At 43.8% G+C, this 25072-nt stretch overlaps 1 protein-coding gene across 1 annotated transcript in view; it reads left to right on the top strand.

Annotated features, from left to right (window-relative positions):
• LOC311228747 (solute carrier family 25 member 36-A-like) overlaps positions 1 to 25072 on the top strand; it is a gene marked incomplete at its 3' end in the record, with an annotated part of 65225 nt that overhangs the window by 14505 nt on the left and 25648 nt on the right. Inside the window, exon 3 of the mRNA XM_084314690.1 lies at positions 24818 to 24895. Coding sequence (XP_084170816.1) covers positions 24818 to 24895 — 78 coding nt within the window. The remainder of the gene's footprint in view (positions 1 to 24817; positions 24896 to 25072) is intronic.

The following is a 25072-nucleotide window of genomic DNA, read 5'->3' on the forward strand; positions in this document are numbered from 1 at the left end:
AAATCGGATTCTTACCAAATTATCGTACCTCTGACCATATATACACTCTTAAAACCCTAATTGACATTCACGTAAAACAGAACAAAAACAAAATATATTCCTGCTTTGTCGATTTTGAAAAAGCCTTTGACTCAATTTGGCACAAAGGCCTTTTCTTCAAAATTCTAGAAAGTGGTGTTGGAGGAAATACATATGACTTGATCAAATCCATGTACACAAAAAACAGATGTGCTGTTAGAATTGGAAATAAAAGAACAAATTTCTTCACCCAGGGTCGCGGAGTCCGCCAGGGGTGCAATTTAAGCCCAACATTGTTCAATATATATATAAATGAATTAGCAAAGTTATTAGAACTTTCTACTGCACCCGGTCTGACTCTGCACGATACCAATGTAAAATTACTGATGTACGCAGATGATCTGGTTCTGCTGTCAGCCACTAAAGAGGGTCTACAACAGAACCTAGACATCCTCCACCAGTTCTGTCAGACATGGTCTCTGAACGTAAACATGAAGAAGACTAAAGTCATGATCTTTCAAAGGAGACACGAGTCTCAGAGTTCACATAATACATTTAAATTAGGCACACACATATTAGAAAACACAAAAAGCTACCCATATTTGGGATTGAAAATAAATCATAATGGAAACTTCAATATGGCTGTGAATGAATTGAAGGAGAAGGGAAGAAGGGCTTTTTATGCCATCAAAAGGAAAATTCCAATTGACATCCCAATTAGGACCTGGCTCAAAATTCTAAATTCCGTAATAAATCCAATAATATTATATGGCAGTGAAGTGTGGGGTCCATTAACTAACCAAGATTTCCCAAAATGGGAAAAACACCCATTAGAAGTACTGCATGCAGAATTGTGCAAAAACCTACTTAAGGTCCACAGACACACTGCCAATAATGCATGCAGGGCAGAACTCGGCATATAATGCATGGGACCTTTAAGGAAATTCCATCTTTGCATGACCTGGCTGGGTTACATTTGTCAAACTAGTTTGAACAAAAATCCAGGGACTTTTTGATGCACAGCCAGCCCATGTATACCCTCCCCTCGATGCACATATGAACACACTAGCCTTTAATGCCACATTACAAAAACACTCCGTTCCTAAACCGACATCAGGCTACTAACAAGCTATGAAAAAGCATGATCATGTACTATGATGTACCATCATAATGTAGTAGGCTGCAGACCATGGCTACAGCTTTAGATTCTCTCTCCAGAACAGGAGGGAGAGGCGGAGACGGGGGAGGAACACAACACACACACACACACACACAGATAGAGGGAGAAAGCTGGGTAGAGATGGAGAGAGACACATACAGACGGAGATGGAGAGGGGGAACTTGCAGAAAGAGACACAAACACACACAGAGGGAGAGAAGGGGTTTGAGAGATTAGAGAGATGTTTACAGATGGAGAGCTGCCACACCCACCATGTCTCAAACGTCAGAAGACTGCCATGGTCGGAATTTGTCATGCAACACCGGCCCACCAGGATTTCTCCTGGTGCTCCCAGATGGTCAGTCCACTATTGGCAGAGACAGATGGTGAGAGCGGACAACTGATTGAGTTAGATATACTCGAGTCTTGAGTCTTAACCAGAGAGAGTGGCGCACTGTTCTGTCATAAACTGTCTGAGCTGTTTCAGTCTAATTATGCTTTCTATGCAATATAGAGAGATAATGGATTGGATTCGATGAATGTGGATTACCTTCAACATGAGTGATCTAATGTTAGCTAGCTAGATATAATGTTACATTGTTTTTCACAACAAGCAGCCGCATATGTCGGTTGACTCTTAACGGTAATGTTACCTAATTTTAGTTAATGTTAGATTAACTATAATTATCATTCAATGATAATTTCTACAATAACGTTATCCGTTTGCTGCCGGATATTTATAATGATAAAATTGTGTTTGGACTAGTGGATACTGTAACGTTAGTCAAACAATGGTGTGTCCTTAAATGCCTTGGTGTCTCAGATGCAGCGAGGTGTGTGTGTGAGTGAGAGAGCGTGCGTGTGTACATCGGGGTGGGATGGGCTGAGAGACGAGCTACGCTGAAGCAACTAGGGATGGGCATGAGGGAATTTCTCAAGGTGATCGATTCCTATTTCCTCCTCTAGGGAAATCTATTTTTAGAATGCATCTTAACTCATTGACTGCCAGCTATTAGACGGGGCCCATCATAGCAATGCCACGCTTTAAAAGATAGGAGTGCGTCACCTTGTTGTTGTTCTTTTTTCTTTTTTTTTTATTCTTTTTCCCCCTCCATTTTCCTCCGATTTTCTCCCATCCCAATGTTAGTCGTTATGCCAATTCCCAATCCCCTTCCTGGTCGCTGCGCACTTACCCCCCACAGTCGGTCTGGGAGAGTGGAGGCTATCACGTGCTTCCTCCGACACACGTCCAGCCAATCAACCGCTTCTTTTCACCTGGCAGCGCGGACTCTCATTGAGAGGGCGTAGCGTGTGGAAGGATCACACTATCCCACTCAAGTCCTATCCGCGCTTAGCAGGCGCCCCGACCGAACTGTAGGAGTCGCTGTTTACAACGACCCGGACCCACCCCGCCAGCTTCTCCCACCCTCTAATACTGCCAATTGTATTAGTGTGAACGGCCAGCCAAGCTGGTGACAACCCCGGAGCTGTGAGCTGGATTCGAACAGGCGAATCTAGCCGCTCCGGGGTTTGGTGACGAACGCAATCTCCGTTACGCCACCTGACCGCCCCCCTGTTTGTTGTTATTCTATATTATAGCTATTATGGATACAATACTATGGCCCATTTGACATCACCGATCTATCGTTCAATATGTGAAAAAGAATGAATTTTTCCATCCATATGTTCCTGTGTTATACCGTGGTGAATATATGGTTTTAGAGCGGTCTGGGGTAATTCCCGAAATACTGAGTTATAGCCTTATACGTCAATTCTACTATAAACGTTGCAGTTTCTTGACTACACGCTACTATTCCCAAATAAAATCTATGTCATAGGTATTATGTTTCATCATGAATGCATGAAAGGGGGGGGGGTCGTTTCTGATTATTTGTTTGCCAGTAACGGCATTCGTATTGAACACTAAAAACGCTTATCAGCCCGATCGCTATAAAAGCATTGCACGATCAAGCTAAAATTTACATCAGATAGTCCTTACCTGTGATCGGGAGTATTCAAAAAATAATATTCCAATTGTTTTATCGCCATCTGGTACATCCGATGTCCATTTGGTCCACGACATAAACCACTGCAACATAGGGATCGGGGATATTTGACACGCTTCAATGCAACCGAGAGAACAGCTCCACTCGTCCGACAAAGAAAAGTGAGCCCGGAGACATTTGGCCATTACATAGGCCAAGATACAAGGTTACAAAGGGTGCTCGATACCGCCTTCTAGCTGGAAGCGGCCGGTATTGCACTTTGGCGATCTCAGACTCATTCCCTATGGTAACACCAAGGTCCCTGGATGAATAATTAATAAAAATATCAAATAAAGGAATAAACAACCAAAACCCGGGTCTGGCAGCCAACGCATGTCGAGTTAACCTGACTTATCTCGGTTTGGCAATTAATGTGTTAAAGAGCGTGGCAGCAGCAATAACAAGGTGGAGGCCTTGCCTTTGATAGGTTAACCAACCACATGCTGAAAGACGGCAACCACTGATAACTGAAAGACAAATGGCATTAATTTATTAACACTTTCTCTGCCAAGGACGCCTAAACTCGTCATTCCCCGCCATGCTCATTCTGCCAATGACGCCGTAACACGTCATTGAGATCAATATTTAAAAAATCTGTGATCGCAATCATATTTCTCCCCCGGAGACTTGAGATCTACTGTTGATCCCCTCTCAACTCTCCAACGGTTCAAGAGTGCCATCTGGTGGCTGATCGGCGGATCGCCCAAACCGGAAACGGAAACTGGTGCTCATCCAAATTCGGTCAGATCACTCGCTATAGGTCCCGGGACTCGAGCGCGACACAATGGATAGTGATCCGTTACCAATAACACGATAAACAACATGATTTGGACGTATATACTATTATACAACCTGGAGATGGATCGCATATTTCAACATCCCATAATAGGAATATTTTTGCTCCACGCTCATCGCCCAACGCTACGAGGAAGCTGCGGTGAGTTTCAGCGTTTTTTTTTTTACCGTGTTCGATACAAACTGCTCTAATGATCATATCACCCACACTAGATGAATCATCTAACGTTGACCACGGAATTATAAACGACCCCCCCCCCCCATCCGGTCAACATCAGATGATAAGTACCGTACTTTTTGCACTATAAGCCGCACCTGACTATAAGCCGCAGCAGCTAAATTGAATGATGTGTACATATATAAGCCGCACTGGACTATAAGCCGCAGGTGTTTTAATGTTTAATTACCATATGTAATTAGCATTGGGACACAATACTGTCGGACAAATAACAAGCATTAACTCATTTACAAGTTGTATTAACACTTTGACTGCCATGAAACGTCTTTTCACGTCATTGCTGGCCATGCTCAAGTTGCCGGGGGACGCTGTATGTCCCCTCCGCTGGCCTGAGATCCACCAGCAGGACCCACTGAGCTCTCTGGCGGTTCAGGAGCGCCATCTGGTGGCCGATCGGCGCAATCGCCAAACAGGATGTTGAATAGAGGTTGTCCTAGACGACCGTAGTACTTCCGGCGCTCGCTATAGGTCCCGCGACTCTGGCTCGTCACACTACACAGTGATCGATTGCCAATAACTCGATAAACAACATGATTTGGACGTATATACCATTATACAAGCTGGAGATGGACCGGGTAAATTTACATCCCATAATGATAAGATTTCAACTCGACGATGATCGCCCAACGGCGCGCGGAGACTGGGGTGAGTTTCAGCGTGTAACGTTACCGTCTTCGATACTAACTGCTATTATCAACATTTGACCCACATTAGATGATTGGTATAACGCTGCCCACGGAATTATAAACGCCCCCTAGCCCATCCGGTCAACATCAGATGACGTGTAGTAACTTCTAGAAGTACGTCTAGTTGGAATTTTTTATATCGCGCTGATTGCCATAAAACTGTATTGCATCATCAATATAATGCATTTGGGGCTATAGATCACGTTCTGGAGAAAGCTGCAGAAAGAGATGAAAACATACTTATACATTAGACCATACTTTACTATGAATATGTGAATGAAAAAGTTTAACGTTGCTACACAATGAACAATACATATAGGACTTTGAATGGGCCCTAATAATGGCAATGTAGCAATAGAATTTAAAAAGTTATAGCCATGCAAAGAAGGGGTACTTCTCCATAGACAAATAGAGCCGGCAACCTATGGTATATCATTAATTTAACCCAAGGCAACCAAAGTGTTAAGTTTAGCAAATAAGGGAACAGATAAATAACATTTCAATGCAGTCAAAAAAGCAATATTTAGATTTTTACATTTTCGAGTTTGGTCACGTCGAGTCACATATAAGCCGCACCGTTATATAAGCCGCAGGGTCGAAAAATGGGGAATGGGGGTTTGATTTGATAGTTTATTTGATAGGGACAGCACATGTTAATGAACATCAAGTACAAAATACAAAATGTAAACATGCAGGGTTGTAGCAAGAGCTAATTTACACACATGCACGCACAGTACAAATATTGTTTTTTCACGTCAAGCGGCTGCAGCTTTGACTGCAGCTGGTGTGAGCTGGGTAGTGTAGTTTTATAAAATTTCGACATCCATCGAAAGCCCTGGGTCTCCTCTTTCTTAGGACTACAACGATTTCATGATGGCGTCATGTCCTCATGTCTAGATTGTCCGGTTTCCGGTGCAATGCACAGATTTTTATAAGCTCATATTTCGCTAGTAACACTTAAATCATTGGTAAACAAATGTAGTGCTTGTTGGTAAAAAAAAAATATATATATACACTTTGACTGCTGTTTTGATAGGGTTAGGGTCTTTGCTACATTTGAAAAAGAAATGTAATACGAACTGTATTGATCTATTTGTGACGTGCTTAAGAGGTTAAGGACGTTAAATCTAAGGGTGTTTTCACACCTGTAGTTCGTTTGCTTTGTTCCGATTCAGGGACTATTATGATACAATTGTTGCACTTGATTCTTAGTTCGTTTGTGTTCACACGGCTGTGTTCACACGGACCAAAACAAACGCACGCGCGAGCAAACTATCACTCATTGGTCAGATTTTGGGGTGTGCCCCCCCCCCCCCCAACCCTGAATCTCTGCGTTACATTGAAATCGGGGACGAGAGCGGGGGAGCAAATGAATGAATGTGGATGAGAGCCGTGATGTAAGTGGTTGCAGATACGGCTGTGGGGGTGCTAGAGACATGATCGAATAGTCTTTTATGCGCCTCAATCTCCTGAACACGGCGCGAGCCATTCCTAATCGATCAGAACTAAATCGGTAGCGAAAAAGCCCATTTTAAAGCACCTATTATTACCCATGCACATGCGCAGATTGCCCACAGAGTCTGGAGACGCGAGATTACGCACGAATGAATGTGGACTGTTCCATCAGAGGGGGGAGCTTCGGTGGCCAGTGTCCTTTCAGCCGACCAGGATAATGAAACAATGATCCCACTAAATGGCCAGAAGCGTCTTATGGCGACATCTACAATTACCTCATTGAGTCTCCAGGTAGACTTGGCTGAACTCTCTTTCACGTTGCCTCTCATATGTGGGCGATTTGTGTTAGTGCAAGAGAGAGAGAGAGAGAGAGAGAGAGAGAGACCGACCCGCACGGTGCTGCTGCTGTCACTACAGAGACCCCGGCTCCTCTCTCCTGCGCGCGGCTGACTGATATCAACGACGCATGTGTACCTCATCGCTGCTCCACGTTGACCCACGACGTATTATTATTAGTACGAGTCGGGTTCGGTTGGAACTGCGCCGAGACCACCCTCTCCAGGTGGTCTCGGTCCGCTTGTTTTGTTCCGCAACAGAATGTAATTGCTGTGTTCACATATGCCCAACTGAACCGAAATAAGGGGTAAACGCTCCAGGTTCCGGAATAACAGCTCCAAACGAGCTAGGTGTGAAAACGCCCTAAGTTTAATGTTATGATTTTAACTGGAGAACGCAGACACCACCCTCCTTCCACACATTCATAAATGAGCCTCCTTATTTCATGGTGAGCAACATGCACAGTTAATAACATGTTTCATCAAGGACTTTAGCCTGGATTGGTAGATGAGTTATTATCTGATTACAATGGTGTCATGGTCAGTCAACCAGAGTATTAAACATCTGCCCCCCCCCCCAAAAAATCACTCTAATCATTGCTAGAGTGATTAATTCTTCCCAAATGGAGCTATTGAAGTGGAACGCTGCATACATCTGGTGATTCATATCTCAAAAATGTTTGATATTGCAATGTAAATCTTTCCAATATCGTGCAGACCGTTGTATTATACATTTTACCGTTTCATGTAGATAGTCAGCAGTGTTTCCCCTAGGATTTATTTTTTCGGGGGGGGTGGTAGGCCCCCCAAAACTACTAGTGTTGTCGCGGGGCGTGTGTGTGTCATGCTCCCCCGGATTTTTTTTTTTTTTTTATATATATTTTAAAGTTAAATGCATCAATCTGGTGCACTTTGAGAGCAAAATAAAGAGGCCAGATCTATGATGAACTTTGTGCTCAAAACACAAAATCGACTAGATTGCAGTGCTTCCCAATCCTCTCCTCGAAGCACCCCAGCCGTTCCATGTATTTGTTAAATTCCACCACCAGCACACCTGATTCAACTTAACTAGCCCTTTATTAGTTGAATCAGGTGTGCTGGTGGTGGAATTTAACGAGAGAGAGAGAGAGGGAGGGAGAGAGAGAGAGAGAGAGAGATCTCCTCAGTGCAAAAGTAGCAATTACCTAGAGAGAGAGATCAAATTAGATGAACTATGCAGGTATATTTGAGTATTTCCCTTATTTGTGGAACATCTATAAAATAAAAAGTAGATTTTTTTTGTTGTTCGCCAATTCCTCACCACATATCAGGTATACAGGTAAGCCTGCATCGTTAGTCGCGAAAGCAAATTAATCTGTCCACGCTGAATTAAACCCTCTATTTTCCTCAGACTTTCCTTATTTTTTTGGATTTATCCATGGTTAGCTTACTGGGGGGTCAGAAACTCATGGTTAGCCACTTGCAGACGGCAGGGAGAGGCGCGGTGTGTGACATACTGTTTGAGTTGATGAAATCTTTTTTAATTTCAGTGTCATAGTATGACATTGATCTCCAAAATAAGAGATAAAAAAAAACGTTAAAAAAAATTATTATTATTTTCTTTTTTTGGCCAGGGAGCCGCAGCTGATTGGCTAAGGAGCCGCAGCTGATTGGCTAAAGAGCGGAGCCGCAGGTTGCGGACCCCTGGGCTGGGCGATAATTTAATATAATAATTTATTGTCTTTCACCAGAGGGATCATAGTGTGATGAAATCACGATATTGTGATACACAATTCTGTTGTCTAAATTGATAATAACAAACATATGTTAATTTTATCTCAAATATTTGAAGGAGTGTCATTTGAAAATTGCATTTTGGTTTTATGTCACTATTTACAGGACCAGGCAGTTCAATGAGATTAACATCAACTGGATTAGATAACCAGTGATTTCACGTGAGCAGATATCGTGACATTGTTTGCTTCCATATCACCCCAGCCCTATCTATATGTTTCCATGATAATAAATGTTACTTACAATATACACAGGTTAATTTACAATACACTTCATCCATCTGAACCAACCGAGCAGCACGCACCTTCACAACTAACTAACTAACATAAATACTGCAACCCACCCCAACAATATGATTTGGCTGGGACATTCCACCCAAGATAATATAAGATATTTATTTATTGATCCTCTTGGGGAGGGGAGGTAGAGGTATAGGCAGGAATAGAAAGACAACAATTATAGGTAATAAAAAAACATCAGTTACAGGACAATATAAAAATTCATATTTTTAATAAAATGATAAATTAATAAAAGATGCAGATGGTTGTCTGTATACTCTCCTTGTTCATAATACACACTGCGCTAGAGTCCGTGGAGGGTTTAGTAGTCAAGAGTCAGACATTTCTAACAGTTCTCAAGGGCTGCCGCTGTTAGTAGCTGATGGAGGAGTCATCCGAGAACTTCTGTAGGGGTGTAACGGTACGTGTATTCGTCCCGCGAATTTACGGTACGGCCGTCACGGTGCGGTACGTGCACCCATGCGACGAATACGCCCCACAGCGCAAACACACTAGTCCCACATGCAGGCACTCGCGAGGTCCGTGCGAGAACAGCGCGCGTGGCCGGGCACACAGAGTCCCCGACTTCAGTTCAGAGCGGCGAAAGTGCACGGAGAAAGGCACATTTACATTGGAACAGCTGCAGGGTCATTACAATTTACAGTTTTCTTTCGTTTTCTTGTTCGCCCAATAACGTTAACCAAATGAAACCAATGGAAAGAAACACACACGCGTCGCCGACACACACACGCTCCAACAAACGCATCAACATTCTCCCCCGCCGGACTCACAGGCACAATCAAATAAAAAGAAGAAACATACTTTTCCGGACAGATCATCTGAGGTCCACTGTGTTTAAATCCAAATAATCCTCTGCCATTGTTGTAATATGTCATCTGTTCTCTAGTATTCAGTCTCGTCGTGAAGTTAAATTCTCTCTAGAAATGAAACTGAAACTTAGCAAGGATAAGTTTAAAGGGGCAGTAGGCAAGTGGATGCCTGAACACAGAATGACAACAGTATCACTGACTACCACGGCAAGCCTATATAAACATTTTCTATTTAATTATAATAATTATCATAAATATAATATATCATTTAAAAAAAAAAGTAACAAAAAAAATATATATATATATTAATAATTATTATAAATATTTTTTTTCTGTTCCGTACTCGTACCGAACCGTGCCCCCAATACTGAGGTACGTACCGAACCGTGGCTTTTGTGTACCGTTACACCCCTAGTAGGCGGCACTCAGGCTGTAGCAGAAGTCGGAGGTGTTGAGGGTGTCCATCCTTGGGGGGGGAGGGGGGTGTTGCCTACCAGCACATTTGATCGGCTGCCCTGCCGTGAGCTTCTCCACTAGCCGCAAAGGCTGGATGGTGTTAAAGGCGCTGGAGAAGTTGAGAACAAGAACATGTTCTACCCAGAACGTAGATCCCAGATGTTATACACGACCCAGATCCCAGGTGTTGTACTTGGATGTTCTACCCAGAACGCAGATCCCATCCCAGATGTTCTACCCAGAACGCAGATCCCAGATGTTCTACCCAGAATGCAGATCCCAGATGTTGAGATAAGATAAAGATATTCCTTTATTGATCCCCTTGTGGAAATTCGGGCTCATAGCATGGGGGAGGTACAGGTATGGGCAGGGAAAGACATAAATATAGGCAATAAAATATAATCTGAATATAAAAATTAAGGCTGTCAAAGTTAACGCGGTATTAGCGCGTTATCGCCCGATTCTATTAAAACTATTTTAACTTTCAAGATTTTTTATTTTTTTTAAACTAGACTTCACTCAGGTGTATTATTGATGCTCATTGATACTATATTTGTTTGTGTGTGTGTGTGTGTGCGCGAGATGAGGAAGGGGCAAGAGAGCTGGGAGAGTGTGTGAGAGAGAGGGGGGGGTGTGATTACTCAGCCCTGCTTGTGTGGGTGAATGTAACAGTTCCTATTATTTCATGCATTGTTTTAAATTATTATTTTCTTTTAAGTTATTTTGTGCATCACTCTGTTTTGAATTTGATGCAAATTTGCAATGCATGAGGGTCATCCTTTTGTGTTAAATGGCTGCATAAAGCAAGCATTTGTTGACTCATGTTGATAAGAGTATTAAAACTGATCCGTTTAAGGTAGATAAAAAAAAATGTATGCGATTAATCTCGAGTTAACTATGGACAAGCATGCGATTAATCGTGATTAAATATTTTAATCGATTGACAGCACTAATAAAAATATGAGAAAAATAAACATTGTAAACAAAGGTGCAGATGAGGGTCTGTATGCCCTATTGGTTATAATATACGTTACAATAAATATAGGCAAAATCTGAATATATATGTCTTACTATGAGTACACCGTATACATGTCTTACTATGAGTACACCGTATACATAAGGTGCAGGTGAGTTATACCCAGAATGCACGTCTGGTATAACTCGCAAGCTATATACATCAGTGGGTCACATGGGGTTAAGAGGCAGGGCAGGTCTCGTAGCTTATGTAACAGTGGTCACTAGGTGCCAGCGGCACTTCACTCTTGGCACCTCGAATCAGGAACCCTCTTCTCACCACCACCATGTGACCGTGTATGTTAAATACCACAGTCTCATCCATTCCACCACCTGAATAGCCTCCAATTCATGTGGCGAAGTGGGAGTATTTATCTTAGGAGTGAGTTTACACCAAGGAGCTACCATTGCAAGGTTTCAACCTCGTTAAACTTGGTTACCCTTGCTCTGCTGTAAACTTTGCAAAGCAGTAAGAATCCTGAGGATCTGTAGCATTCAAAGTCAGCACAGTTATTCTGAGTGTGGCTGCTAGCCATACATTCCAGCCCCCTCTGCCCAGCCAGTGAGAGTTCCTCCCTTCATCTTCAGCAAGGAACCATGTCAGGCTGGTGTCCCCCGGGGCGTTACCCCCTGAAACCCTACGCCACCAGTTCATCCCATGGGTGCTCTCCCATCACAGACGGAGAGGAGACTGCAGGGGAGACACGGGAGATAATGTTCGATCTATTTGCAATTGAATATTTAAAAAAAAATTACTAGTATTCTCAGGTCACATGGGTAGTTTCCTCTTTGACACCACCTACTGAATACCCAGAGTAGGAGATGAGTCATGAAGTGTATGTATGTCTATAAATGCTGTGTAGTGTGGATGCCTACTGTACATGAGTAGGGTGAGTAACCTACATGCCATTACTGCTTTTTATCTATTGACTCATTATATATAGCTACTTTATTATCTTGAAATAATACACCTACCTGTTACTATCACATTATGTATCATTACATACAATGTATCCATGCCTGTAGCTAAATGCTGAATAACGGGTAACAAATGTAACTTTTTAGCTTTAGATTTTAAAAACTACCAGCCAGAGAGATTTTTTACTGGCCAAAAATTATAAATAGCCTTTTAGTATGCATTATTTTATGTATTGTGTGTTATCTCTCCACTCCATGCTATGGTAGTGCTTGTGCCAGCACAGGAGATACGATTAGAATTCTTTTTTTATATAGGCTATATACATATTTAAATCAACATCTTCCTTTTGAATAAATTAGGCTCATGTATCAGGATTGTTAAAGCGAATGAGCCTAATCCATGTAAAAAAGAGTAGCCTATAGTAGATTTATACACACGCACAAGAGAGGGAGAATAGCTTATAGCAGACTTGTGATTTTACAATATTTTTGCTAATGATGTGAAATATTAATTATCATTAACTATTCAGTTAGTTTATATAGTGTAACGTACAGAGATGGAGGGAAAGAGAGACAGGCTCAGCCCCCAGAGTTTTCACTGCACATAGAAACAGAGCGACTCACAAGAGGAGTTGTCACAGGCTGTAGAACGCAGGGCTGAAGAGCTGTCATAGCTTCTAAAATTTAAGGTGGGGGTATTGAGTTGACGTGACACAAGGAAGTTATCAAATGTGAGCGAAATGCGCACTGCCGAGTCTTGGCTCTAGGCAGAATCACGAATAGTGGTTTAAGAGAAGTTATTAAAAGGGGCCTAAAAACATTTCTTTTTAACAAGGCTTTTGCCTGAATTTTCTTTTACTTTTATTTGTACTTCTATTCATTTTACTATTTTTATTTTATTTTACTCTTAGGTTCTTCCATTTCACTGGTTGTTAGTCTTTTTAATTGTTTTTATTCATTTTAAATTGTTTTATTCATTTAACTTTTGTCTTTATCTCCTGTAGCACTCTGAGATTCTCACGAATGTAGAGCGCGGTACAAACTGAATCCATTATTATTATTATTATAATTATTATTATTATTATTATTATTATTATTATTATTATTATTATTATTATTATTATTTATATAATATATTTTATGATTTATTTTTAGCATTTTGTACAGCTTTTTATCGGATAGGACAGGCAGAGAGTAAAGTTGGGTGAAGATGGGGAGGACATGCAGCATAGGTCCCCCGGCCGGATTCGAACCCCGGACGCTGCGATTATACTGCGAGCGCAGTAACGAACTTGTGTGCCACCGTGGCGCCCCAGTTATTTATATTTTGAATGTGATTCATTGCGCACTAGTTAGATTACACGTTGCGCATGTTATGACTTTGAACGTCTGCCATTTCCACCGCAAAAGGCACATGCAACAAGTAACAATGATGCGTCGATCATGAATATGCAAATCGACAGAATTTCATGGTCGACGTCGAAGAATCGTTGCAGCCCTAGTTCGATTTGATCCCATGTCAGCAGGGGCTACATGTGGTTCCTGGGGTAGGGTGTTAGCCACTACCTCATCTCCAGCAGACCATCTAACTCACCCCCACGTCGAGTAGGATTCTGGAGTCTCTCCCACAGTGGTGAAGCCAGGACTGTTCCTCCACGGTGAAAAGGAAAAGTGTGTATTTCATGGCATCACTGTCTCCCATACATTCTAGGGGTGGGAATCGCCAATGCTAGGGCTGGGCGATATGGCCAAAAATGATATCGCGATAACGATAGTAACAATAAAAAAATGCGGGGGGGGAAATCGAATATACAAAGAAAATAATTATATTTTTTAAACAACAGATGTATGTTTATTTTGCAGCAATTCTTTGTCGTTGCCGCCATCTTTAGTGTTACATCCCCTCACACTCCAGTTCTCAGGCTGCAGCTGGTTTGAAAGCGAAAGTAAACCTCTGCTGGCTGTGGCTCCAGGGGAGTTGAACAGTTCTGGCTCTGCTAGTTTCTTTTCTATCTTTTGGCGCTTTTTTGGTGGACAAACCACAGCACATGTGCACCGTGACTCATGACTGGAGACTAGCTCTGCTAGCACACATAGCCTACTGTGTACAGACGGTTTCAAACTGTATTTTAAATTAGAAAGCAAACTAAATAAAAGAGAAAAATAAATCTCAATTTGGTCAGTATTGTCATTTGGACAAGCAAAGCCATTACTTTAAGTTGCAGGCAAGAAAGACAAGTCTGTCCACTGTCTCTGGTTTTAAAACTGCCATGTTGCAGGTCAGAAAAAAAAGGAATAAAATATCGATATTTCTTTTCCGATTTTTTTTTGTGCTATCGATTATTAAAATATATCGCGATAATTATCGTTATATCGCCCAGCCCGATACGATATTATCACAATAATAGTCACAATATTGCAATTACATTTATTATAACTTTTTCAACTGCATTATGTCCCGAATGAAAATAATGTTTTGTTTCATGTTTTCGTCAGTGTATCAATGTAATCAACAAAATATTGCAATATATCACTATAGTTATTTTCCCCCCACTGCTAATACTTTCAGCCAAATTATCTTCCAAATTCAAAAGGAGTGATGCATGCTCCCAGTTACCTCCATTAACTCTTTCTGCGCCATACCCGACATTTCTTGGGTTTTGTTGCCAACCGTTGAGCGCCATACCCGAGATTTCTCGGGGTTTTGATCCTTTGATCCCCATTCTAAACACTCGTGCGGACCTCCCTGTGTCTCCCTTGCACCGCTGCCTACGTTAAAATTGCAATGACGATCAAATCCCGCCAGGTGGCAGTATCCCCTACCTTTTGAACTGGGGGTCTAGTATCTGGGTATCTCTCTCTGTGCAACGGCAACCCCTCCCCCTCAAAGTGATTCACCACATAGCAATCTGTCAGAGATCCGATCGCCTGAACCCATTGTTTCCCGTATTTTAGCCGTGCCCAATTGTTAGATCCTGATCAAACTGGCCAGTATCACGTCTTCGTCTGTTTTGGCTCTCCATCCAATTCCTCTGCGTTGTGTCATTTTAATGGTCCTAACGTCTCCGATACTGGCTGATAAGATCCTTATCTCTCCCCGTTAGTAGAATCCGCAAACCATAATAATTCTCCACCTCCGTAAGAATTCGACACTTCGACAACGTGAAATACCTTACAAGGAAAAGCATGGTTTTATTTGATAAACAGAAACCTCAGCTCAGATGTTGACAGATTGTATTGTCCTTGAAGAGTCTATTCTAATGATCTTTCAGTCCAGTCTATTGTCCCTTTGTCTCTCAGTCCAACAGTGGTCAGGCCTGTTCGTTAGCCAAGACCATCCTCGTGGTAGCCGAAGCTAATGATGATGTGGCATTCTCCCCCCCCCCCCCCCCCCTCTGTGATAAGAGGAGAGAGTCTCTTGGTCCCTTCCCTCCTGTGGGATTCGTTTCTTTGGTCTGCCTCACACCCGGAAACACTGTTCGACTTATAGATCTTCGTCATAGCAACGATATCCCCCGCCCCTCTCCTGGTTGTCAGGCGACGCGCTGTCATGATAACCGCGTTTAACCTTTACACACATTAAAATGCAGTTTCTACTGTTTCATTAAGATGAACCGCTCTCCCTCGCTCTGGGAGACACTCGCTATCAGTGTTATGTCTTCAGCTCGGAATTCAAAACAAAACACCCTGCTCAGTGTGGTGCTCACTCGCTCTGAACCAACCTCTGCTAAGCCAAACACATTTCTGCCCTCTCTGACCTGGCACCGTTAGATGCTACCATCTTCCCCCAATCTATACATCACATACATTGAAAAAGCACCCCAAATCCCTCATTCCCCCCTTTGATTCTTAATCAACCTTCAGAATCATAAATCATTATTTGGTTTTTTAATTAATTATGCCAAAAATAGCCTGTGGTTGAAGCAAACCAACCTCATCTCTCGTGCACAAGAAATGAAGACGGCCCACGGTCAACCCAGTGATCTTGCTGCCTGATGTCCGTTTGCGCCCCCCTTCGTGCACAAAGGGAACCGAAACAGACCACCAACACCAACAACATCCAACGACTCATAACAATTAGGGCCCCCCTGTCTGCTCCCAATAATTATATCCTGTTGTTTTTCTGTTTTCCCTCTTATCTACCTTCTATATATATATATCCTTCTATACATATATCTTGTATATGAATCCTCCATTTATATCTCATACTCCTAATCAATGAACACAGGACTTCTCGCTGTTGTCTCGTCTCTCGATCTCCCGATTGACTCTGAAAGGAAGTCCCTGTTTGTTCATGATTCACCGCCGTGCTCTGTTGTTTCAAAACGCTCTCTAAACAGCGTCTCCGCAGGAAAGCCCCCTCCGATGTCCGCCTCGTTCTCCCCTGGGCAACACCGCCTGCGACCGCTGGACTTTGGCCGTCTACGCCCCGTTGGCCGTCTCCGCCCCGTCGGTCATCTCCGCCCTGTCGGTCATCTTGGTTGAGGCTCATCTCCACCGCCGTCGGCCCTCTCCAGACTCTGAAAGCAGAAACACCACGCCGGCAGTTTTTCTGTACACTCGACCCTGTGTTTTCTATTAGTCTACCGTGGCTTTTAGGCCTGCATCTCGTTCTCTATATATTTTTTCCTCTGCAAGCCCCTGCCATGGCCACGCCCTTTCAGACTGTTGGACGGTGTGAGTGTCCTACAGCCCATGGCGCTATTTGTTCTCTATTAGTCCCCCACCTTCTCAACACCCATATCTAATCCTACAGGGCTGTTCCCTGTTTTGTTGTCTTCCGGCGTGACACCAGCAGCTAAACGATACCCACTCCGCGCTCTATTGGTTCGTCCCACGGATGACCCCCAGCCCGCGCCAGTTCTTTCTGGTGACGTGTCCCCTCAAGACTCTGCCTATTTATTAGGTGTGAGAAGGCCCCACTGGAGATCGAACTCCCTCTTATTTCATAATTAAACTTATTTAATTAAACCGCATCTCATCTCTCTGTGCAATTCTTATTTAACCCATTCAATAATTAAACTATTTAATTAACCTGTATATCGATATTATTTTTATCATAATAACATACAACAGAGCATCGCTCTAACATACAACAGAGCAGGTTGGTTCCCTGCCCCTAACTCGCATACACGTACTATCATCTAACATACAACAGAGCTGTCCGTTGCTCTATACCCTACGGGGCTGTCTACCGTCGCCCTGGAGCTGTCACGTCGCTCTATACCCTACGGGGCTGTCTACCGTCGCCCTGGAGCTGTCCCGTCGCTCTATACCCTACGGGGCTGTCTACCGTCGCCCTGGAGCTGTCACGTCGCTCTATATACCCTACGGGGCTGTTTCCGGCGCCCTGGAGCTGTCACGTCGCTCTATACCCTACGGGGCTGTCTACCGTCGCCCTGGAGCTGTCACGTCGCTCTATACCCTACGGGGCTGTCTACCGTCGCCCTGTAGCTGTCACGTCGCTCTATACCACACTTTGAGTTCCTTTACAAAGTTCTTACATACACCACCGTGTATACACACAAGCCGTTGGTAATTTGAAAAAATTAAACTCCTTAATTAAATTAAACTCTAAATATTCCCCTATGGGTAATGGAAACTCCCCAGCACTACCCCCCCTCCGCCACTAGGTGGCGACCTACTCCTCCTCCATTTGCCTGTATTATCCCACTGCCCCCCTAGATGGCGGCCAAACTCAGTCTAGAGGATTGTAGCTGACGTGTCACTTCCTGGTTCTAAACCCCTCGTGGCTCTGCTCAATTGTCTGCTCAATTTTTTTTCCTTTTTTTTTTTTCACCGTCCCTTTTATGCCTCAAACATTCTCTCGCTACCGACCACACCCGTAACGTTTGTTCACTGCTCCCTTCACGTCACAGTCCCGCTTCCCGCTTTCTGCGTTTTGAACAATAATCAAACTAAATACGATGTTGCCCCTTTAATTGAATGAACATCTCCCCTTTGCCTCCCTTCCCATCTCCTATACAGTGGCTTCTGTGCTCTGTAGATAAGACTCGATTTTCAAAACAAAAACAGGTGCCGCTCTGCTGTTATTCAAACACACTATTACAGCTGGCATTCTCTCTGTTTCAAACTAATTACGTTTACGGATACACTATTGTTAGTTTTCTTATTGGCTTGTGAAGTTGTTGAGACTCACTTTATCTTTTCACCGTCAGTTGTTCTGGTCCATGGCGCTGTTTATCTCTCCGGCCTTGCTCGGCTCGCTCGCTGGGTCCATGGCGCTGGCTTGGCTCGCGTCCATGGCTACCCCTTCACGCCTCGACACTGTACATAGTCTCTTCCTTTCAAGCAACTTCAAAACAAGCAATAATCCGGGTCACGGCACCAACTGTTAGATCCTGATCAAACTGGCCAGTATCACGTCTTCGTCTGTTTTGGCTCTCCATCTAATTCCTCTGCGTTGTGTCATTTTAATGGTCCTAACGTCTCCAATACTGGCTGATAAGATCCTTATCTCTCCCCGTTAGTAGAATCCGCAAACCATAATAATTCTCCACCTCCGTAAGAATTCGACACTTCGACAACGTGAAATACCTTACAAGGAAAAGCGTGGTTTTATTTGATAAACAGAAACCTCAGCTCAGATGTTAACAGATTGTATTGTCCTTGAAGAGTCTATTCTAATGATCTTTCAGTCCAGTCTATTGTCCCTCTGTCTCTCAGTCCAACAGTGGTCAGGCCTGTTCGTTAGCCAAGACCATCCTCGTGGTAGCCGAAGCTAATGATGATGTGGCATTCCCCCCCCCCCCCCCCCCCCCTCTGTGATAAGAGGAGAGAGTCTCTTGGTCCCTTCCCTCCTGTGGGATTCGTTTCTTTGGTCTGCCTCACACCCGGAAACACTGTTCGACTTATAGATCTTCGTCATAGCAACGATATCCCCCGCCCCTCTCCTGGTTGTCAGGCGACGCGCTGTCATGACAACCGCGTTTAACCTTTACACACATTAAAATGCAGTTTCTACTGTTTCATTAAGATGAACCGCTCTCCCTCGCTCTGGGAGACACTTGCTATCAGTGTTATGTCTTCAGCTCGGAATTCAAAACAAAACACCCTGCTCAGTGTGGTGCTCACTCGCTCTGAACCAACCTCTGCTAAGCCAAACACATTTCTGCCCTCTCTGACCTGGCACCGTTAGATGCTACCATCTTCCCCCAATCTATACATCACATACATTGAAAAAGCACCCCAAGTCCCTCACAATGAATGCGAATAATTGCGATCGCGATGGGATTACTGGGATTATTCATTTTGGAGTACCTTCTGACTAAGGTAAAGTCTATTCTAGGTATATTTTACCGAACCTAAAACATGCTTTTGTGTCGATCACAGCGTCGTCTTTTACCAAACCTAAAACATGCTTTTGGTAACGATGCAGCTTCGTAAAAACGACCCCCCCCCCCCCCCCCCCTTGATGATTTTGTGAAGAAACATCTATATATGGTATATACCTTTTTGATTTGGAAATAATATACGGTAGGTTTCAGGCGGACAACCTGAACGGTTTGGGCATATGCATATAACACGTCATATCTCTCGATCTAGAAAAAAATACTGGATTATTTTGGAAAGGGGCGATGTTTAGCGTGCAATAGCGCACAAACTAAAGTGTGTAGAAATGAACTGGTTTGTCAGTGTTTCAGTTTCACTATAAACAATGCCTGGCACCGTTAGATGCTACCATCTTCCCCCAATCTATACATCACATACATTGAAAAAGCACCCCAAATCCCTCATTCCCCCCTTTGATTCTTAATCAACCTTCAGAATCATAAATCATTATTTGGTTTTTTTATTAATTATGCCAAAAATAGCCTGTGGTTGAAGCAAACCAACCTCATCTCTCGTGCACAAGAAATGAAGACGGCCCACGGTCAACCCAGTGATCTTGCTGCCTGATGTCCGTTTGCGCCCCCCTTCGTGCACAAAGGGAACCGAAACAGACCACCAACACCAACAACATCCAACGACTCATAACAATTAGGGCCCCCCTGTCTGCTCCCAATAATTATATCCTGTTGTTTTTCTGTTTTCCCTCTTATCTACCTTCTATATATATATATCCTTCTATACATATATCTTGTATATGAATCCTCCATTTATATCTCATACTCCTAATCAATGAACACAGGACTTCTCGCTGTTGTCTCGTCTCTCGATCTCCCGATTGACTCTGAAAGGAAGTCCCTGTTTGTTCATGATTCACCGCCGTGCTCTGTTGTTTCAAAACGCTCTCTAAACAGCGTCTCCGCAGGAAAGCCCCCTCCGATGTCCGCCTCGTTCTCCCCTGGGCAACACCGCCTGCGACCGCTGGACTTTGGCCGTCTACGCCCCGTTGGCCGTCTCCGCCCCGTCGGTCATCTCCGCCCTGTCGGTCATCTTGGTTGAGGCTCATCTCCACCGCCGTCGGCCCTCTCCAGACTCTGAAAGCAGAAACACCACGCCGGCAGTTTTTCTGTACACTCGACCCTGTGTTTTCTATTAGTCTACCGTGGCTTTTAGGCCTGCATCTCGTTCTCTATATATTTTTTCCTCTGCAAGCCCCTGCCATGGCCACGCCCTTTCAGACTGTTGGACGGTGTGAGTGTCCTACAGCCCATGGCGCTATTTGTTCTCTATTAGTCCCCCACCTTCTCAACACCCATATCTAATCCTACAGGGCTGTTCCCTGTTTTGTTGTCTTCCGGCGTGACACCAGCAGCTAAACGATACCCACTCCGCGCTCTATTGGTTCGTCCCACGGATGACCCCCAGCCCGCGCCAGTTCTTTCTGGTGACGTGTCCCCTCAAGACTCTGCCTATTTATTAGGTGTGAGAAGGCCCCACTGGAGATCGAACTCCCTCTTATTTCATAATTAAACTTATTTAATTAAACCGCATCTCATCTCTCTGTGCAATTCTTATTTAACCCATTCAATAATTAAACTATTTAATTAACCTGTATATCGATATTATTTTTATCATAATAACATACAACAGAGCATCGCTCTAACATACAACAGAGCAGGTTGGTTCCCTGCCCCTAACTCGCATACACGTACTATCATCTAACATACAACAGAGCTGTCCGTTGCTCTATACCCTACGGGGCTGTCTACCGTCGCCCTGGAGCTGTCACGTCGCTCTATACCCTACGGGGCTGTCTACCGTCGCCCTGGAGCTGTCCCGTCGCTCTATACCCTACGGGGCTGTCTACCGTCGCCCTGGAGCTGTCACGTCGCTCTATATACCCTACGGGGCTGTTTCCGGCGCCCTGGAGCTGTCACGTCGCTCTATACCCTACGGGGCTGTCTACCGTCGCCCTGGAGCTGTCACGTCGCTCTATACCCTACGGGGCTGTCTACCGTCGCCCTGTAGCTGTCACGTCGCTCTATACCACACTTTGAGTTCCTTTACAAAGTTCTTACATACACCACCGTGTATACACACAAGCCGTTGGTAATTTGAAAAAATTAAACTCCTTAATTAAATTAAACTCTAAATATTCCCCTATGGGTAATGGAAACTCCCCAGCACTACCCCCCCTCCGCCACTAGGTGGCGACCTACTCCTCCTCCATTTGCCTGTATTATCCCACTGCCCCCCTAGATGGCGGCCAAACTCAGTCTAGAGGATTGTAGCTGACGTGTCACTTCCTGGTTCTAAACCCCTCGTGGCTCTGCTCAATTGTCTGCTCAATGTTTTTTCCTTTTTTTTTTTTCACCGTCCCTTTTATGCCTCAAACATTCTCTCGCTACCGACCACACCCGTAACGTTTGTTCACTGCTCCCTTCACGTCACAGTCCCGCTTCCCGCTTTCTGCGTTTTGAACAATAATCAAACTAAATACGATGTTGCCCCTTTAATTGAATGAACATCTCCCCTTTGCCTCCCTTCCCATCTCCTATACAGTGGCTTCTGTGCTCTGTAGATAAGACTCGATTTTCAAAACAAAAACAGGTGCCGCTCTGCTGTTATTCAAACACACTATTACAGCTGGCATTCTCTCTGTTTCAAACTAATTACGTTTACGGATACACTATTGTTAGTTTTCTTATTGGCTTGTGAAGTTGTTGAGACTCACTTTATCTTTTCACCGTCAGTTGTTCTGGTCCATGGCGCTGTTTATCTCTCCGGCCTTGCTCGGCTCGCTCGCTGGGTCCATGGCGCTGGCTTGGCTCGCGTCCATGGCTACCCCTTCACGCCTCGACACTGTACATAGTCTCTTCCTTTCAAGCAACTTCAAAACAAGCAATAATCCGGGTCACGGCACCAACTGTTAGATCCTGATCAAACTGGCCAGTATCACGTCTTCGTCTGTTTTGGCTCTCCATCTAATTCCTCTGCGTTGTGTCATTTTAATGGTCCTAACGTCTCCAATACTGGCTGATAAGATCCTTATCTCTCCCCGTTAGTAGAATCCGCAAACCATAATAATTCTCCACCTCCGTAAGAATTCGACACTTCGACAACGTGAAATACCTTACAAGGAAAAGCGTGGTTTTATTTGATAAACAGAAACCTCAGCTCAGATGTTAACAGATTGTATTGTCCTTGAAGAGTCTATTCTAATGATCTTTCAGTCCAGTCTATTGTCCCTCTGTCTCTCAGTCCAACAGTGGTCAGGCCTGTTCGTTAGCCAAGACCATCCTCGTGGTAGCCGAAGCTAATGATGATGTGGCATTCCCCCCCCCCCCCCCCCCTCTGTGATAAGAGGAGAGAGTCTCTTGGTCCCTTCCCTCCTGTGGGATTCGTTTCTTTGGTCTGCCTCACAACCGGAAACACTGTTCGACTTATAGATCTTCGTCATAGCAACGATATCCCCCGCCCCTCTCCTGGTTGTCAGGCGACGCGCTGTCATGACAACCGCGTTTAACCTTTACACACATTAAAATGCAGTTTCTACTGTTTCATTAAGATGAACCGCTCTCCCTCGCTCTGGGAGACACTTGCTATCAGTGTTATGTCTTCAGCTCGGAATTCAAAACAAAACACCCTGCTCAGTGTGGTGCTCACTCGCTCTGAACCAACCTCTGCTAAGCCAAACACATTTCTGCCCTCTCTGACCTGGCACCGTTAGATGCTACCATCTTCCCCCAATCTATACATCACATACATTGAAAAAGCACCCCAAGTCCCTCACAATGCATGCGAATAATTGCGATCGCGATGGGATTACTGGGATTATTCATTTTGGAGTACCTTCTGACTAAGGTAAAGTCTATTCTAGGTATATTTTACCGAACCTAAAACATGCTTTTGTGTCGATCACAGCGTCGTCTTTTACCAAACCTAAAACATGCTTTTGGTAACGATGCAGCTTCGTAAAAACGACCCCCCCCCCCCCCCCCCCCCCTTGATGATTTTGTGAAGAAACATCTATATATGGTATATACCTTTTTGATTTGGAAATAATATACGGTAGGTTTCAGGCGGACAACCTGAACGGTTTGGGCATATGCATATAACACGTCATATCTCTCGATCTAGAAAAAAATACTGGATTATTTTGGAAAGGGGCGATGTTTAGCGTGCAATAGCGCACAAACTAAAGTGTGTAGAAATGAACTGGTTTGTCAGTGTTTCAGTTTCACTATAAACAATGCCTGTCAAATGAGCCGTACTATTGTCTCCATAGCTATAATACAGAACACACGATTGGTCCGCAAACATGGCGAAAATTGTCAATAACGCTGACACCATTGAGTAAAGAATGGGAAAACAGCATGGCAGTCAATGAGTTAAAGGAACACGCCCACCTTTTGGGAATGAGCTTATTTGCCCTGGAGTTAGACGAGCCGATACATACGCTTTTCTTCTCTGTGCATGCATTAGGCTTAGTTAGCCTAGCTTAGCGTCATTCACTGGAAGTAGGTGTGCCAGTGTAGCCTAGTTCCCAACAGTCACAAAATACACTCTAAATACAACTCAAACGTTCAGGTATCAGGTAAACGGGTATTAAGGGTATATCCTATATATGACAATTAACTAAAATGTGATTTCATTGGATGTGCACTGTCAACTAATGCTTGTATATCTTATCGTGTGTTGTCATGTTTGTTTATGTGTTTGTTTAAAAAATAATAAAAAAATAAAATACAAAAAAAAAACGTTCCTGTAAACATGTTGTGACGTGTGTATTTACCACGTGGAGAAAAAAAAGGGGGGGAAAAAGAATTAGACATTTTCGTTTTCTAAGCAGATATATACTCTGAACACTTTCTTTGCCAAACCACTGCTGCCTGGGCGCAGTGATTTCATCACCTCAAAAGCCCTGTTGATTTTTAAAAAACTGGGCTTTTGAGGTGATGAAATCACTGCGCCCAGTGAACTGGTTCTTCCATACACTGTGTAGGGTGGGGAGCAACCCTTCACCGACATTTGCATTTAGCAAGGTATCCAATGGCCAATGTGACTTTCTGCTGCCTTGCATCTTGGAACTAAAAAGAGAGGGCTGGATGAGGGGGTCATGTCATGTTTTGGCATCCTTGTGTTATATTTGGCATAGGCCTCTATTTGTTTTTTAATCGTTTTCAAACATAGTAAGAAACCGTATCAAAACCGTTGGTCAGATCACGCAGTTGCTTACTACTTCACATCCACATGCACTGCTGATAAATATTGGCAGACAAAGTGAAATTCCACACGGCAACTTGTCCCAGTTACAAGCACTGATCTCTGATCTACCGGTCACCTTGGAAACACATGTACGTGCACATGCAGTTCCTGGAAGCACATGCACATGCAGTTCTTGGGAAAACAGGCAGGTGAGCTACTGAGCGGTAGAGTAATACATTGTTTGTGTGTCTTTTTTTAGGTTGATCCTGGAGAAGGAAGGACCTCGCTCTCTCTTCAGGGGCCTGGGGCCTAATCTGGTGGGGGTCGCCCCTTCCAGGTGAGTACGTCCCTGTGCACGTCTCTACACTAAAGCTGGGGTCAATTTACTTTCAATTCCATCAGTTAATTTTTTTTTTAAATATATATCAGAAATACAACCCATTTACTAATGATTGGATTTTGGTTAGTTATATTAGTTTGTTTGCATACGACTCGTGGAGGCATTTGACCCGAG

Source organism: Notolepis coatsorum, assembly GCF_963971535.1.
Source record: "Notolepis coatsorum genome assembly, chromosome: 1".
Taxonomy (NCBI): domain Eukaryota; kingdom Metazoa; phylum Chordata; class Actinopteri; order Aulopiformes; family Paralepididae; genus Notolepis; species Notolepis coatsorum.